Here is a 19,286-nt window from a genome sequence, read left to right as displayed (position 1 = left end):
TTTTGTGAAGGCCTATGTGTCCAGAAACCTGTGAATATACAATAACAACAAGCCTTGGTTCACAGCTAAACTCAAGCAGCTACATCGTACCAGAAGGGAAGCCTACAGAAAGGAGATAGAATGCTGTAAGAATCAGGCCAGAAATGTATTAACAAGGGAGATCACAGCAGCAAAAAGAAGCTACTCTGAAAATCTAAGGAATCATCTCTCAACAAATGAACCAGCAAATATGTGGAAAACTCTTAAAAATTCATTGATTACAGCAAACCTCCTTTCCATGCTGAAAGGAATCAGGAACTGGCAGATGACCTGATCGTGTTTTACTGTAGGTTTGAGAGGAAATCACTGTTACCTATCACCACCATCTCCATCTCAGATACACCAACAACAGCCAAGCCTCCTACAACTGACACCATCCCTTTAGGCCTCCCCACCTCTGGTGATCACAGAAAATGATGTGCAAGGTCTATTTCACAGACAAAAGCCTGGAAAAGCACCAGGCCCAGAGAAGATAATTCCTTTTTGCTTGAAAACGTGTGCTGACCAATTGTCCCCCCCATTTTCACCCACATCTTTAATAAATCACTGGAGATGTGCTATGTTCCTTCTTGCTTCAAATGCTCTACTAGATAAGATAACCTTTATTGTTATTTTGTCATTTTGTTTTTACAGTGGGCACAACAGCACACATCAAAAATGAAATTTAGTTGCCCACTCTCAAAGTGAAACACATACATGACACACACCTAACCATACTATATACAACATATATATATAGAACTACACTCCTACATTACATAACAATTAAATATTAAATACTGTCCATCTTAAATATATAATAGAAGGAGGAAGCTTGAGAGTTCACAAGGTTAATGCTGTATGGAATGAAACTATGGCTGAATTTGGATGTTCTGCTATGGATACCACGAAGCCTCCTCCCAGAAGGTAACAAGGAAAAGGATGTGAAGAGGATGTATAGTGTCCCAGATAATCTTATGGACCCTGCTCAAGCAACACTTCTGTGCTATGTCCTGGATGGGAGGGAGGGAACTGCCAATGATCTTTTTGGCCATCCTCACCACTCTCTGCACCACCTTCCTGTCTGAAGTACTGATGCTTCCAAACCAGACTGTGATGCTGTATGACAGGATGCTCTCGATAGTTCCCCTGTGAAAGTGGTCAGGTCAGGGGAAGGAAGATGTGCTTTTCTCATGCGACACAGAAAATGCAGGTGCTGCTGTGCCTGCTCCACCAGTTTCTCACTGTTGAGCGACCAAGCCAGCCTACTCATTAGCTGCACATCCAAGAATTTGATGCTGGTAACCATCTCCACAGGTGAATCATTAATGCATAGAGAAGTGTGGCTGTGCCTGCCTTTTCTGAAATCGACAATGATCTCTTTGGTTTTTCCAGTATTTAAAACTAGGCTGTTTTCCTTACACCAGTTCACCAACCCCTCAAACTCCTTGTGGTAAGCTTCCACCTATCATCTCAGTGCCAAAGAAACCCTCCATCAAGGAACTGAATGACTACAGACTAGTTGCTCTGACATCCATAGTTATGAAAACCTTTGAAAGGCTAGTGCTGGCCCACCTGAAAACCATCATGGATCTGCTGTTAGACCCCTTACAATTTACCTACCAAGCAAATAGATCAGCAGATGAGGCTGTTAATACAGCACTGCATTACATCCTACAACATCTTGAATCTCCAAGGACTGATGCAAGAGTCCTTTTTGTAGACTTCAGCTTGGCATTCAATACCATCATTTCAGATATTCTTTTAACTAAACTAATTCAGTTAGCTGTGCCTGAGAACACTTATAAGTGGAACATAAGCTTTCTAACAGAGAGGAAGCAGCAAGTGAAGCTAGGCAAAATCACATCAGATACCTGTACAATTGCACAGGGTGAGGCAGGGCTGTGTGATCTCTCCACTTCTCTTCTCTATATATATACCAACAACTGCATCTTAAACATCCCTCTGTTAAAATACTGAAGTTTGCAGATGATACAACAGTGATTGGTCTCATTCGAGACAATGACAAATCTGCATATAGACAGGAGGTTGAACAACTTGTCTTGTAGTGCAGCCAGACTTGAACTGTCAGACCCTGAAACTATCTATTCATCTCATTTTATTTTTGGGTACTGCCATCTTGTTGGGAGGGGGGAGGTTTTGTTCTTTAGGGAGGGGGAGCTCTGTGGGCTTTGGGATGTATTTACTTTGTTCTTTTCACCTTTGATGCATCCCTCTGGGTATGAAAGGGAGAAGGAATGTGCCTAGGGCCATCTGTCTTATCTCTGCTCCTGTGGGAAGAGACTAGGAGGAACACAGAACACTTGAGAACTGGGGTTTTATCATTCCGGTTTCCATAACAACTTCACACCTGTGGATTGGCCGAAATCATACTGGACATTGGGCATTGGGGAGGAGTTTGAAAGGAGAATTTTAATGTAACATTTTGAGTGGGAGTTATTCAGATCTTGCCTTGCTATCCTGCTATCACTATCTCTCAATAAAAGTTCCTTTTGAAACGAAGCCGGTTTCAGGAGTTCTGCTTTCTTGGGAGTGCTAGCTGAGGCAGGACCTTACATGAACTGAATACCCTCAAAACTGTAGAAATGATAGTAGATTTTAGGAGAAACCCTCCTATTCTGCCACCTCTTACAATATTAGACAACACAGTATACCCCTTCCTCCTCCTCTACATTGGGACAAACAACACAACAAACGACATGAGTACAATAGTGAGGGACTACAGACATGCTCAAAGCACAAGTAGTGTCCTGTTCAGTTCTTCCAACGAAAGGCCAACACCCATTTAGGGAAAAAAGAATCTGAAAAATAAACCATTCGCTAAAGGGTTGGTGTCACCAAGAAAACTTTGGTTTCCTGGATCATAGACTGCACTTCCTACATGAAGGACTATTGGCAAGGGATGGGCTACACCTCACAAAAACAGGCAAAAATGTACTTGGAAAAAGACTGGCCCAACGCATCAGGAGGGCTTTAAACTAAAATTGAGGGGGGAAGGCCCAGTACTCTTCAATATCTTCAGTGACTTAGATGAGAGAATAGAAGGGGAACTCATCAAATTCACAGATGACACCAAACTAGCAGGAGTAGCCAACACCCCAGAAGACAAACACAGGATCCAAAAAGATCTTGACCAACTTGAACAATGGGCCCTATCCAACAAAATGAATTTCAATGTGGAGAAAAGCAAAGTCTTACATTTAGGCAGGAAAAACCAAAGGCACAAATACAGAATAGGCGAGACCTGGCTCAAAAACAGAGAGATGGAACTTGGAGTCCTAGTGGATGATCACTTGACTATGAGCCAGCAGTGTGCAGCAGTAACCAAAAAAGCTAACAAAATCCTGGGTTGTATAAACAGGCATAGAATCAAGATCATGAGAAGTACTATTACTGCTTTATAAAGCCCTAGTAAGACCACACCTAGAATACTGCAACCAATTTTGGTCGCCATATCACAAAAAAGATGTTGAGAGTTTGGAAAAAATTCAAAGAAAAGCTGGGCTAGAAGACCTCCAAGGTCCCTTCCAGCATTATTCTATTCTAATTCTATTCTAAAAGAGACCTTCATGTTTCTATAATATCTCAAGATTTAAAATGGACACCTAATATCAAAAATGTCACCAAAAAGCACAATAAAGAATGTTGATCTTGCACCAACTGAGAAAGCTCAGACTGCCCAAGGAGCTGCTGATACAGTTCTTCAAAGGAATTATTGAGTCTGTCATTTGCACCTCTATTACTCTCTGGTTTTACACTGCAATCAAACAAGACAGACACAGATTTCAACAGATAGTTAGAACTAAAAAAAATGCTACCAGACTGTCTTCCATTGAGGACTTGTATACAGTGCGAGGAAGAAAGAAGGCTATATATCGTATAGACCCCTCATTTCCTGGACATAAGCTGTTTCAACTTCTTCCCTCAAAAATGATTCTGTAGGGCACTGCATGCCAGAACAACTAGACACAAGGACAGGTTTTTCCTCCATGCCATTACTTTGCTAAAGAACTAATTCCTACAACACTGTCAAACTACTTAGTAAGGCTGTATTATTATTATTCTCATCTTGCCTATTACCTATCTCATTATCTGCTTATGACTATAACTTTGTTGCTTGTGTGTTACAATTTATATTGTTTTATTTAGTATCCTAGTATGATTTATGTTGTTTGCTTATTTAGTATCCTATGACTATTACTAAGTGTTGTATCTTATGATTTATGAATGAATTTTTATATTGATGATCATGATTTATTACCTACTGTTTGTGTGTCCAACCACACTTGACCCATAAAGAATTCTAATTCTAATAAACCACTTTGCTACAAATTCCATTTCTTTTCAATGTGGTCTGTGTGTGATATAATGATGCATGTATAAAAGGGGCAGGGCTTATATCATGATAGCCTGCTAACTCATTTAACCACTCTTATAGATACTATTGGACAGGGAGATTTATTTATTATATTTATTTATTATATTTTTATCCTACCTTTATTACTTTATAAGTAACTCAAGGCAGTGAACATACCTAATGTTTCTCCCTCCTATTTTCCCCATAACAGCAACTCTGTGAAGTGAATTGAGTTGAGAGAGAGTGACTGGCTCAAAGTCATCCAGCTGAATTTCCATGCCCAAGGCAGGACTAGAATTCACTATCTCCTGTTTTCTGGATTAAATTCTTAATTGTTTATTACTTTTTTCATTTTTCTTATCATGACTGCTTTATTATATTTGGGGTTTTTTCCTGTATGTTTTGAATAGCGTTGTATTTTGTTGTAAGCCTCCAGGAATCAGAATGATTAGGTGCAATACAAATGTAATATACAATAATTATTATTGCTGTATTTCTGTACTAAAATCATGTACTATCAATACACCAACTTTGTATTAAAGTATATCAGTTTTTCTGATAGTTTAATATTGTTTTATATTTCTTCCCTTTATTATAGGTACTACATACGATTTTGATCATTGTACCTTCCTTGGAAATGAATCCAAGCCTCTGTGTGTAGAAGTGGATTCCAATAACCTCCCTCGTTTTCCTGAGTGGATTACTATTCCATTAGTGTGCATCTACATGCTGTCCACCAATATCCTCTTAGTTAATTTATTAATAGCCATGTTTGGGTATGTTTCAAGTTGGAGTGCTTCCCACTTCTAAAAGACAACATTGCTGGCTTTTAAAGTCTTCCTCAAACTGAGTTCCATTGCTCTTTAATTTACTTATTTGTTTATCTGTAAATGAATAAGCTAGATTCATTCATTGTAATCACCTACAAGTTTTTGCTGATATGGAAAGCATAATTTCAAATCATATTATTACATTCATCTTTTTATTGCATACTAATAATAGGACATAAATAGATCAATAGAAATAGCAATACTAATTTAAATTAGTAGAATAGTATCAAAAGCATCACATTTCAAAATAAACCACACCCCAAGTTAAAGAAGAAGAAACATAATATAATTACATTTTAAATACTCCTAGAAAGTTAATATAACTTTTTACACAGGACAACATACTTTTAGCTTTTTAAGTTTTCCTGGAAAGAACAATAGCTGAAACAAATGCAAGGGAATATTGCAGGCCTGATGAAATATTATTAAGGCTCACATTTGATATAGTAGGAAATTTGTTAGTAAGTGGAGTACTTCTATGCCAGGGGTGTCAAACTCAATTTCATTGAGGGCCGCATCAGCATTGTGGTTGCCCTCAGGGGGCCGGGTGGGTATGGCCAGGGTGGGCGTGCCCTACTGGGTGGGCGTGGCTGGAGTGTGTATGGCCTACTGGGTGGGCATGGCCAGCTCTACATCGTTCGCATCAAGGGTGCCTATGGGGGCCTGGGCAGGAGTGGGACAGATCTGAGGGTCTCTGGCAGAAGGAGGGTCTCTGGGCCAGGGCCAAGGCAGTGGGGACCATTCCCTCACTGTTTCCAGGATGGCTTCGCGGGCCACATGAAACCACTTCGCGGGCCGGATTCGGCCCCCGGGCCTTGTGTTTGACATGTCTGTTCTATGCAAATTAAATGTGAACTACAATATGTATCTATGCTAATACAATAAAATATATAGAAAAGGGGTTTTGATATGAATTGAAAATGAAATACATGGTATTTTCTAGTTTCTGTTTCTTTTTATTAATAAAGCAATAATAATCATTTATTAAACTTGCATGCTGCCCAACTCCCAACAACACTGAGTGGCTCAAATCAAACAAATTAAATAATATCAACAAAAGATGGCAAATGACTAGATGGAAAGAAGCAAGGAGTCTCATCTGCCTTTGCCAAAGGCCTGGGTGAAAATTAGAACATTAAAACATTTTAAAGAAAAGATTATGGGACTAATCTCATGTGTTAATCTTTCCTTTAGATATACTGTTGGATCGGTTCAGGAAAATAATGACCAAGTATGGAAATTCCAGCGTTACTTCTTGGTTCAAGAGTACTGCAGCCGTTTAGCTATACCATTTCCATTTGTCATCTTTGCCTATATCTACATGGTGATGAGGAAAATTTTTAAATGCTGTTGTAAAGATGAATATAGAGAATCATCTATTTGCTGTAAGTTATTTTCATCAGATACTAAATGGTAGAAGTGGAAAACAAAGAGATTTATTTTATTAAAGAAAAAGATCAAGATTTCTCAGATGATTGTTGCTACATTGCTATACTTTTATTATAAGGATACATTTGAAAACAAACTTTTTTTAAAAAAAAACTATATATATGCATACATCTGTCTTTTCTTGTGAAAAAACTAGGTGTGACCTTAGCCAGAATTTCAATGAAGTGGCTTGAGGGGGAAGTGAAGTTTTAAAGCAAAAGTCTAAGGCACAGTGAGAATTCAGTGGTGGGATTCAAATAATTTAACATCTAGTTCTCTGCAGGGGGGAGGGGGCTGCTGCCATGAGGCAGATGGGAAAGGAGGGAGCTGCCCCATTTACGCAACCATTTACTGTGCCGAAGGGCCCCTGTAGCCAGGCCTACCACACCCTGACACCCATCGCGCCTCGTCTGTTCAGTAGTGATTTCTCCCACTTTCTCCTTCCTCCTCCTTTGAACAGCCCTTTGCTCCCATTGCTGCATTTCCAGTCCCAGAGTTTTGTCTAGAGCGTGTGCAGGTCTTTGGAAATGAAGCCCCATAGCAATCGGGTGGGGTGGGAACCATTCCCTTAGCTTTTGGACCGGCTCTGAAATGGGCTGGAAGGAGCAGCCCAAGGACTCCAATCTGGCTTTGCAGCAAACAAGGGATTTGAGGTACATGAATGCACGATAGTCTGGCATCTCAAAAACCCATTTTTCCCCCCAATGCTGGATTTCCAACTGCTGTACTGTTTAACATTCTTTAAAGTTTACTTGATGTAGAATGGGCCTCCAATCCCTTGCTTGCTGCAATCTGGCTTTGCAGCAAGCAATGACGTTGGAGGCACGTGAACGCACACTAGACTGGTATCTCAAAAAATGTTTTTTTTTTCTCCACGCTCCTGGATTTTCACTGTTAGACTGTTTAACTTTCTTTAAAGTTTACTTGATGCAGTCAGTGGTGGGATTCAGCCAGTTCACACCATTTTGGCAGAACTGGTAGCTAATGTTTTGTTGCCCAGGCCTAGAATGGACTTCCAGAAACGGCATCCACACACAAAACCGGTTGTTCACATATTTGAATCCCACCACTGTGCAGAACGTGGATCCTTCCTGTTCTGCATCAAGTAAATTTTAAAGAAAGTTAAACAGTGTGGCAGCGAAAATCCAGGAGCAGAGGAAAACCCTGGGTTTTTTAGACACCAGACCAGCATGCATTCATATGTCTCCAACCTCCTTGCTTGCTGCAAAGCCAGATTGCAGCAAGCAAGGGATTGGAGGCATGTGAATGCACACTAGTCTAGCCATTTCAGAGCCGGTTCCCCAAACTTAAGAAAAAATTAGATATTGGTTCTGCCAAACCAGTGCAAATTGGCTGAATCCCACCACTGGTCTAACTCCTCTGCAGGATAATTGAATGAATGCCCTTTGGGACCACACTCCCAAGGCTTTATTTATTCATAAGAAAGTCAAAGACTGGAGATACACACTGAATGTTGGATCTCTGAATTATTTTCAAAATTTATCTCACTTTAGGTTACTTCTATTTCCTACCATTATTGCACTAGTAAAGCAGCATTTGTGGTTGAATGTATTAATTTGTAGGACATTAATACAGATAGAATAATATATCACTTTGCTTTCTTCAGCTTTGGATGACTTCAGGTAACAATTCTATATTCAGACATTTTCGCTAAATGGTATGGCATGGTATGGTGTGGTTTTCTGTCAATGTATGGCATGACAGCTCACATATCACAAGGGTTAAGAGTTTTATTTTATACAATCTGGACCTCTAGGAGCAGTCATCTGTCTCTCACTTAGTTGCCCAATTCAGGGGACCAACAGTCAAAACCATCAGGAGAGTCACATTTCTTCAACTCTATAGGACATACATATTGTAACCGCTCATTCACAGTTTGATCGCTGTGCAGTCCAAGGGACTTACAGGAGTCTTCTCCAGCACCATAGTTCAAAGGCCTCAATTCTTTGGTGCTCAACCTTTCTTATGGTCCAACTTTCACAGCCATACATTGCAACTGGGAAGACCATGGCCTTGACTATACACACTTTTGTTGGCAGGGTGATGTCTCTATTTTTTGTGTGCTGTCTAGATTTTCTTCAAGAAAATTGGAGAGATGAAGGGAACGTTTTATGCAAACGTTGGAATCTGCCTTCCTGTAACACTGTATATTAATAGTAAATAGGTTTTTGGATACTGAATCCAACACTTTCTAAGCAACACTGTATAAAATTAGCTCATATTCAAAAAGAGGGATGGATGAAGTAGTTATACCTGCTTTCATGGGGATAGGCTTGTATGACACCTGATCAACATTCTGAGTGTTTCAGTCAGTGTGTTAACAAGTGCTGATGCACTTATTATTTTTTTATGATATTTTATTATTTTTTATATTTACTGTTCATAAGTGCTTAGTAAACAACATGTTGTCTGGGTCCATTTGTTTTACTTAATAATACTCATTAAATTCCTAATCTTTACCCGTTTTTCCACAGACATATTCTGTGTCTTCTTTTTCTTTAATCTTCAGTGTAAGTCTCCATTTTTGCACACTTATATTTTCTTGATTATCTCTTCTTCAGATGGTGTTGCTGCCGATAATACATGCAACATTAAATATACACTTTCTTTATCATATTTTCCTGATAATATACAGTACCTAATAAAAATAGTTCCGGTTTGAAATCTACATGTTTTCTTAACATCTTTTCTAGCCAGATATGTATTTTTGTCCAAATTTTTTTTGCTTTAGGGCACGTCCACCAAAGATGGTAGTATGTGCCGGTTTTTGATGCACTTCCAACAGTTACTAGACATGTTTTTAAACATTGTGCTAATCTCACAGGTGGTAAGTGGCATCTATAAAACATTTTATATAAATTTCTTTATAAGCAGTTGCCATTGTCAATTTATAGTTTCTTTCCCAAAGATTTTGCCATTTTTCTAATTCTATATTGTGCCCAAGGTTTTTTGCCCATGTTATCATTGTTTCTTTCACTTGTTCATCTTCCATTTTTAAATTTAATAGAAAATTATAAAGTTTCTTAATCAGCTTTTCTTCTGAAGTCAACAATATCTGATGAAACATTGTCTGGTCTTTATAAAAACCATGCATTTTAGCATCTTTATCATAACTCAATTGTATTTGCAATTGAGACCACCATGATAAATCAATACCTTGATCTTCCAACTCTTTGTTTAGATTTTAATTTCCGTTCCATATTCAAAATATCTTTGTAGGTTACAATTTTCTCAAAATTAATTAAGTTTGGGTGAACAAAAGCTCCCATTATGGAAAACCACCCTGGTATTTTCATATAAATTTTAGCTTTTATCTTTTCCCATACTAAAGGTAATGCATTTCTTACATAGTAATTTTGGAAGTATCTATGAATTTTATTCTTCCCATACCATAGAAAGGCGTGCCATCCTAGTTGAAAATCATGTCCTTCTAAGTATAATAATCTTTTATCTCTAAGGGTTATTCATTCTTTTATCCATGTTAGAGCACATGCTTGATAGTATAACACCCAATCCGGTAAACCAAATCCTCCATTTTGTTTAGATTCTTGTAACATTTTTAATCTAATTCTGGCTTTCTTCCCTTGCCAAATAAATTTCAAAATCAATTTGTTTAAATTGTCGATGAATTTTTCTCTATTTTTATGGGTACTGTTTGAAATAGGAAGAGCAATTTTGTTAAGATATTCATTTTTATAGTAGCTATTCTTCCTAACATTGATAGTTGTAGATTTTTCTATTTTTATGAGTCCAGTTTTGTTTGATTTAATAGTTTATATAGTTGTCTTCGTTTATTGTTGCACATCTTGCTGTTAGGTATATTCCCAAATATTTAACTTTCTTAACTATCTGACAGTTGATTTTTTTTTTTGTTTATCTACAAGATTCTTAACTATAACTTTAGTTTTTCCTTTGTTTATCTTCAGTCCTGCTACTTGTACAAATTCTTCTATCCTTTTCAGTAAGGCTTGTCTCCAACAGTTCCTCTAGTATAAATACCAAATCATCCGCAAACACTTGCAGTTTATATTTTTCATTTTTTCTCTCCATTCCTTTGATTTCTAGATCCTGTCTAATATTTCTATTCAACACTTCCAGAGTTAGATAAGATAAGATAAACTTTATTATTATTTTTTTACCATGGGCACAACGGCACAGATCAAAAATGAAATTTAGTTGCCCGCTCTCAAAGTGAAACACAAACATGACACACACCTAACGATACTATATACACATAAGTTAATATAAGTAACAGTGGAGATAGTGAACATCCTTGCCTTGTGCCTTTTTTAAAGTTAAAATTCTCTGTAAAATCCCCATTTACAATTACTTTTGCTATTTGTCTATGGTATATTATCTTAATTATATTTACACATTTCTCTCCAAAGTCCATACAGTTTAGTTGTATCATAAACTGGCAATTTACATTATCAAAGGCTTTCTGTGCATCTAAAAAAATTAGTGCCATTTGTTTTCCTGGATGCATTTCATAGTATTCCAGTGTATCCAAAATAATTCTTAGGTTATTTTTTATTTGCCTTTTTGGTAGAAATCCATTTTGGTCTGGATGAATAAATTCGATCAGAAATCTTTTCAGCCTCTCTGCTATTATTGAGGCAATTTTTTTATAATCCACATTTAATAGTGATATTGGTCTATAGTTCTTTAGCTGTATCAAATCTGAATCTTCTGATGCACTTATGAAGCAAAGCTTCTGAGGTCTCAGTAAAGATATACAAGGCATGTGTAATCCTGCATATAGTACTTAAGACTTATATGTCACCCCATAGTGCTTTACAGTAGTCTCTGGACAGTTTACAATGTCAGCATATTGACCCCAACAATCTGGGTCCTCATTTTACCGACCTCAGAAAGATGGAAGGCTGAATCAACCTTGAGGCCCATCAGGTTGTAGTCAGAGTTTGCCTCCAATACTGCATTCTAATTACTGTGCCACAAGGCTCCTTATGAATATGCTCCTTGTCCTGAATGTAAAAGATAAATATGCCTTCAAATTAAGTATGACTTGTGACTATATAGATATGACTATACAGTTTACATGACAGTGTTATAGAGGTGGTTTGCCATGGTTTTTCATGTTTATGATACATGTTATATTTAAAGCTAGTCATGGATTACAATACTGAACTGTTAGTCAGCAAAACAGTAAGACTAATAGAAGCTCAGCAACAGTACAATCATACCCACTGAATTACAGTTTAAAAAAAAGGAATAGCAACACTTTCTATTTATTTATGGAATATATTTTTTTCAAAACTGCAACAGATGGAAGCTAACCAATGAAAATATCTTCACTGATAAAAAATGCAAAATATTTTTTTAAATTGAACTTTGGCTAAATAAAATGGAAAGCAGCATTAAAAACAGGAATGTGAATATTTAGAATTAACAAAAAATATCCATATCTCAATGTATCTAGTGTACTGTCTACAAAGAAAACCGAATAATTTCAAGGAGCTGTATGGAGAGGGGGCAGTACTTGTATGTGGGTAAAGTTGTGTTAAGCATACAGTCCTTCGGATACTTAGGAATGTGAAAACCTTTTGAACAAATATGCATAGCTGTATGTATGTATGTGTGCGTGTTTGTGCACAGTGTACAGCTGAAGCAAGTCTTTATTACCCTTTTAAATTATATCTCTACCATCTGTGTTTCTTTTCTCAATAAAACACTACTATACATTGTGGTTTGGATTTTGTATGTTGAAGGTTCAAGAAATGAAGATAATAAAACTTTGGCGTGGGAAGCTGTCATGAAAGAAAATTACCTTGTGAAAATCAACACCAAGCCCAGTGATTCATCTGAAGAGTATGTCAACTTTCTTTTCTGTTTGTTTATTCAGTTTCCTGTTTCCTTTGAAATCAAAAGTTAAATATAATGTGTTTATTGACAGATGTTAATAGTTATAAAAACATAAATCAGTTGATTAAAATACCGTTTATTGATTTGCTTTGAAGAATGATCTGTAAGGACAGGGCTTTTCAACCTTTTCACCCATTGTACCACTTTTAGGATATGGCAACATCCGAGTACCACCAGTCACCTAGCTAGGTGTCAAAAACTTGATGGAAAAAAAGGAAAAAAGTGATGAAATACAGGTAGTCCTCGACTTACAACAGTTCGCTTAGTGACTGTTCAAAGTTACAATGGCAATGGAAAAAGTGCCCCCAAACCACAGCCGAGCAAGACACCTGCCCGCCTGCCTGGCGACGCTCTTCCTCCTGTCTGAGGTTTTCATTGTTGTGAGCATTTCTGTTGAGGATTGGCAGTGGGGGGGGGGTGAGGTGTGTTTGGATTTTATTCCCCCGTCTGCTGGGTGGTTGCAGAAGGTTTTGGTCACTTCACATGACCCTGGGACCCTGGATATGAATCAGTTGCCAAGCATCTGAATATAAATCACAGGACCCTGGGGATGCTGCAACATTCCAGCTGACCGGCGCTTCTTCTGGACTCAGAAGCGCCAGGATCAGCGCTGTGCTCCAGCTGGAGCCTGGCACTGATCCTGGTGTTTCCACTGAGCCCTGACAGCTCCAAAGAAGCGCTGATCCTGGCGCTTCTGCTGAGCCCTGACACCCCTGCAGCTCCAGCCATCTCTAGCTCAGGCTTGTGTGGTGCTGCCACCGGTTCAGCTCATTCCCCTCCCCCACTACCACTTTTCTAGGATGGTCACGTACCAGGTGCCAATGTACCACAGGTGGTACCCGTACCACTGGTTGAAAAGCCCTGTGTTAGGGGTTTTGCAATACATGGGAATTTTTTAAAGTTTCATGTGCCAAAATACCATCTTGAATGTTTAAATGTTTTAAGAAATAATATTTATTTATTTAAAAAATTTATATGGCCACCCACTCACTCTCAGTGACTCTGGGCAGCTAAGTAAAAAAATATTATTTTTATTTAACAGTGGAAGGAAGGGAACGTAAATATGAAGATGATCATAATGCTTTTTATTCGTACATTATTGGAGATACCCCTGCTAGATTTCTATCTGATGTTTTAAAAAGTGTGGTTTGTGATCTAGCAGTGTAAGCATAAAAGGGAAATTAAAGAGGCCAATAAATGAAAACAAAAACTTTGCATCTGAGCCCTTTCTTTATGATTCACTAGTACATATACAGTGGGTCTATGGAATGGGAATTATAAAAGCTAGTAAATAAAGATTCCTGCTGAATCTTTACATCCCTGAAATTCAGGACAACTACAAGACTTTTGTTTAACACTAAAAATAATTATAAAGAAAAGGCATCCTATCCTGCCTCTTAAAAATCTTTATTCTCTTGGACTTTTTTCATGGTATTAGAGAGTAATAACCTATTACTGACTTGGCATGAATCATGGAGACCTGAAAGGGAGAGTCCTCCTCTTGGAGATGTATCCAGCTGGTTTAAAGTTTGGCAACAGCCAAAACCCCAGGGCAGGGAAGCGGGTAGCAGATGTAATCTGGGAATCTCTTCTGGCCTTCAGTGACCGTGCTCTGCAAGTTTCTGCTTCTGAGACCCTGTTCTTGAAGCTACAATCTTTTTGCTCTATAGCATCCTACCTGCCTGAGCTGCTGGAGGCCATCTCAGGATTGGTGAAATTCCCCAGACTTCAACTTGCCATTCCTCGGGTTGGCATCAGAAGCGGTTTGGAAGTTCACAGACCAACTCATACCCCACGCATGATTTTCTTTTCTTGTTGGAGCGATGGCAACATTGACATGGTGGGGAATCTATTCTTATAACCCTTTGTCATGGTCAGATCACATATTGGTATCCTTGAAGTTCTCTTATGCTGCCTCCCTTTGCAGAGAGACTGGATCCATTTGGGTAATCCGCTGCCAGCAACTTATGGACCTGACTGGGTTCCAAAGGAAACTAGGGAATATCCTGGGGTTTCTCCTGCATGGTCTTGCCAACACTCTGACCGCAATCTGGATCAGAAGGCATTTAAGGCTCTGGACAGGATTGCACTTGTGTGGTATCTCTTGACTCAGCTCCCTGTGTTTTATGGAGGAGTTGAGGGTGTTGAAAAGGGCCAAGAGACACCTAGAGAACTACTGGAGGAAAACAAGGGATGAATCCGACCAGAGGTCAGAGCTGCTATTAAGACCTACCTTGTGTTGGTAAGAGTAACGAAATGGCCTTATTTCTCCACTCCTTCTTCCCTCTTATTGTGTTCACAGATTGTTGTCTGATGACCCTGTTCAGGATCATCTGGTTCTTCTGGGAGGAGGGCTCAGATAATCATCTACTACAGGGCTGTACAGAGGAATTTGTGGAAAATCTGATGGACAAAGTTATTCTCATTTGGAGTCCAAGTGTGGAGCAGGTCCATTAGAGATGCTTGGGAAGTAACCTTACCCAGTTATCTGAGAACAATTTGACTCTGTTGGACGTGATAAAGTGAACAGGGTTCCCAATGCTGTCAGCAGAACTACCTGTCAATTAGACCCTTGTCACTCCAGGCTGGTGAAAGCCTCCAGGAAGGTGACCTCGAAGTGGGTTCAAACAGTAATAAATACATCCCTGTAGGAGCTGATGTTCTTAGGACCTTTCAAGGTGACCCTGGTCTGCCTCCCTCAAAAAGCCATTATTGGATTCCACCTGCCTGAAGTCTTTCATCCAGTTTCTCACCTTTTCTTTTTAGGGAAGATGCTGGAAAAAATGGTTGTGTGGCAGCTTTAGAATGTCCTGGATGAAATGGATTATTTGGGCCCCTTCCACTTGGGTTTCAGGCTCAGTTATAGGACAGAAAAAACTTTGATCACATTTACTGATCTCTGGTGAGAGCAGGATGGGAACAATGCATCCATCCTTGCTCTCCATGATTTTTCCATGGCCTTTAATACCATTGACCATGGTATCCTTTGGGGCCGATTGTAAGATCTGGGGCTGAATCTTGTACTGGTTTGGCTTCTTTCTCTAAGGCCAGTCCCAACTGATGTTTATAGGGAGTGAAAGGTCAAGCTCACAGTTGGTCCTTTGTGGCCTGCTGAGAGCTCAATATTCTCTCTGCTTCTCTATATGAAGTTTCTGGGTGCGATCACCCATCATCATGGGACGAGGTATCATTGACATGCTGATGACACTCAACTTTTTATTGCCATCCTGGGTAATAATCCCCCCCCCCCAAGTGTTGCTGCCCTCCTGCAGTACCTAGAGGATGTGGGAGTCTGGCTGTGGGACAATAAGCTTTGGCTGAACTCTGGCAAACTGAGTGGCTATGGATGTGTGAGGCTTCGGGATCTGAGACTTTAGCATTTTTAGTTCTGGATGGGGTTGCACCACCCCAGACAAACCCTATGCATAACTTGTGGTTCTCCTAGACAGATAATTCCTGTTCTAAAAGCCTTTGTTGTGCACCAGTTGCACCTTTTCCTGAATTGTGAGTCCCTGCACTCATTTGTTAATGCTCTATTCATCTCACATTTGGACTACTACAATGTGGTCTACATGGAACTTTCCTTGAAGAATATTCAGAAGTTACAGCTGGCACAGAATACAACCATACTAACAGCTCAGGATGGGCCATGTAACACCCCTGTTGCACAAGCTGGACTGGTTGCTGGTGTGCTTCTTGATCCAAGGTGTTGATTAAGACCTTTAAAGCCATTTATTGCATGAGTCCAGGCTACCTGACCACAATGGAGTTTGCCTGGCCCACTGGTTCCAGAAGGGGCATGCTGCAGACCCCATTGTCCAAGGAATTTCAACTGGTGGGGTCCAAGAGAAGAGCCTTTTCTGTCATGGCTTCCATCCTCTGTAATATTGCACTCCTCAAGGGGAGATGCAACCCATGCTCTTGACCTTCAGAAAAAGCCTCCAAATCTGGCTCTGGCATTTGGCATGAAGCCCTAATGGGGTATTCCATGCTTGTGGTGGAATAGGAAGAATCCCACCCCAACCTGTTGTATTTTGATTTTTAACTTATGTAATCTCCGTTATTTTAATATTTAGTTTTTTATTGTTTTAACATTTTGTACTTGCTTTTACAGTACTGTAAACTATCCAGAGTCACTTGACAGTGAGATGGGTGGCATATCAAATAAATAAATAAATAAATAAATAAATAAATAAATAAATAAGGTATATTACTATAAATCCAACAATCATTTCCCTAAATGAAATGTAAAGGTTCTCAGTATTGTAAGCTGCTCAGAATCACTTGACAGCGAGATGGGTGGCATATGAAATAAATAAATAAATATATTACTATAAATGCCAGCAGTCATTTCCCTAAATGAAATGTAAAGCTTCTCAGTAGTATATACATGAGCTACATAATAGTATATTTAATTTGTTTATGATTCCAACTACAGGTAATCCCCAAGTTATGAACATTCACTTAATGAAAATTTGAAGTTAGATTATAAGCACCCCCTAGTGTTTACGAACAAGTCCCAAAATTATTACGTCCAGAAATTACGGTTTTTTGGCCTGTTTCAGCACTTCAGGCCTTTGTTGTGTTTGCAGGGAATGGAGGCTTAAAGTACTGCAAGATCACGTGAGATCAGTAGCGTGAGATCTCACGCTACTGATCTCTCATGATCTCATGTATTGTCCAGGCCTGGATGAGATTTGTGGCAAAAGGCTTTGCAAATGGAGGGAAGGCCTGAAACATCAAAGTCTTCCCTCCATTTGCAAAGCCTTTTTCTATCTTTGCAAAAACTCTTTGCTGCCAAGAATGGAGGCCGGGAGGGATGTGCATGTCCCTTCAGGCCTCCATTTACAGCTGCAAAGGCCTTTCCTCAAGGCCTTTGCCAACGAGAACAGAGGCCTGGAGGGACATGTGCGCCTCTCCGGGGCTCCGTTTTCGCCAGCAAAGTGTTTGAGGAGGACTTTGCTGATAAAAATGGAGGCAGGGAGGGATTCATCCACCTCTTGGGGCTCCATTCTTGTCAGCAAAGTGCTTGAGGAGGCCTTTGCCAACAAGAACAGAGGCCTGGAGGGACACGTGTACCTCTTGGGGCTTTGTTCTCATCGGTAAAGGCCTCCTCAAGCCCTGTGGCCCTTTTTGAAGTGGTGCTTGAAAGCAATACAATTTCACTACCCCACTCCTTTCAGCGTGCAAATGCTTTTCCCCGCTGAGCCTGGAAGCCTTTGGAGGAGACTCACCGAGTCTGCCCACCACTCCAGAAGTGGCAGGCAGCCCGGTGAATCAGAGAAGTAGAGCAGAGCGTGCTCGTCCTGCTCTCCTTCTGCTGTTGTCAGGAGCAGGCAAAGAAACAGCAAGGCTGGAAAGGTGACAGATTTTCACAAGGTAAGTGACCCAGCGTGGCAAGATACGGGGGAGCAATTGTGGGGATTCCAGAGGACGGAGAATGAGGTATCTAAACAGGTAAGATGAGGTCTTGGGTGGTCGGAACTGTTATGTATTAATGTTTAAGTATTAATTAATTTATTTTTATTTTTTATTTTAATTCCATTTATATCCCGCCCTTCTCCGAAGACTCAGGGCGGCTTACAAGCTTAGCAATAGCCTTCATTCTATGTATATGCCTGCTTATTAGGGCTTTCACACACACCCCAAGTGGCATTATTACAAAGTCAGCTTAATTGCCCCCAACAATCTGGGTCCTCATTTTACCTACCTCAGAAGGTAGGTAAACATTAATGTATTAATGTTATGAGTTCACGTTAACCACAGTTGTGTGAGGTAAATAACCGTTGACAGGAATACACGTGGCAGCTTTGACAGCTGTCAAAAGCTGCCGCCAGCGAATGCGCAGGAGCGGCAGCTGACAGCTCTCAGCGGTCAGCATGGCTGCCTACCACGCAAGCGCAGCCGCCACGAGGATTCCAAGCTGTCAAATCCAGACGCAGCTGATTGGGCCAGCTTTTCAGGTGGGAGAAGGACGACCGGCTGATTGGTCCAGCCAGCCACCGGCTGGCTATAAAAAGAGCAGAAGCCGGCTAGGCGATTGTCGGGTACCTCAATAAAGATTCAACTTAAGCCTGCTGTCTCCGCATGATCCTTATGCTCAAGCCACTTCACTGGCGACGAAGGTGGGATCTGCTTCGCCAAGCTGAAGTCACCAGCCGAGGAAAGGGAACTTTCCGGCGGGCCAGAGCAAGTCACGACTGAAGTCAGAGACAAGGAAGTTATAACTTCCACCGACACGGCGGAGCAGTAACATGGACCGAGACAACATGGCCAACCTCGGACACATCCGAGAGTTCGACATTCGTCACCCAGAGCGTTGGGAGTCGCACATGGGTCAAGTTGAGGGGTTTTTGCTGGTCAGCACGATAACAGAGGACTGGTCCAAGGCGGCAGCCCTCCTGTACCTGAGCGGCCCTGCCGTATACGATGTTGCCGTCGGCCTCTTCAGCCCGGAGCCAGTAGCTGAAGTACCCTACACAGAGCTGACGGAAAAACTCAGCAAACATTTTATGCCAACGCGCTCCAAGCTATTCTGGAGGGTACATTTTGCGTGTCAGCGCCAGCTGCCAGACGAATCTGTGACCGATTTCATAGCAGGAGTCCGGCATGCCACCCGAAGGTGCCGATTTCTGGATCTGGAAGACCGGATCAGGGACCAATTGGTTATCGGGCTTAAGGATGAATGCCTCCAAAAGAAAATCATCGCGAATCTCTCCCTAAGCTTA

At 40.3% G+C, this 19,286-nt stretch overlaps 1 protein-coding gene across 1 annotated transcript in view; it reads left to right on the top strand.

Moving 5' to 3' along the window:
• Positions 1-15,015, top strand: part of TRPM8 (transient receptor potential cation channel subfamily M member 8) — a gene marked incomplete at its 3' end in the record, with an annotated part of 276,625 nt that extends 261,610 nt beyond the window's left edge. The window contains exons 20-23 of the mRNA XM_081341953.1: positions 4,995-5,172; positions 6,421-6,611; positions 12,405-12,524; positions 14,861-15,015. Coding sequence (XP_081198079.1) covers positions 4,995-5,172; positions 6,421-6,611; positions 12,405-12,524; positions 14,861-15,015 — 644 coding nt within the window. The remainder of the gene's footprint in view (positions 1-4,994; positions 5,173-6,420; positions 6,612-12,404; positions 12,525-14,860) is intronic.
• Positions 15,016-19,286: the final 4,271 nt, after the last annotated feature.

The sequence above is a fragment of the Vipera berus genome (genome assembly GCF_964194415.1).
Source record: "Vipera berus genome assembly, chromosome: 1".
Classification (NCBI taxonomy): Eukaryota; Metazoa; Chordata; class Lepidosauria; order Squamata; family Viperidae; genus Vipera; species Vipera berus.
This window is presented reverse-complemented; position numbering and strand designations above follow the sequence as displayed.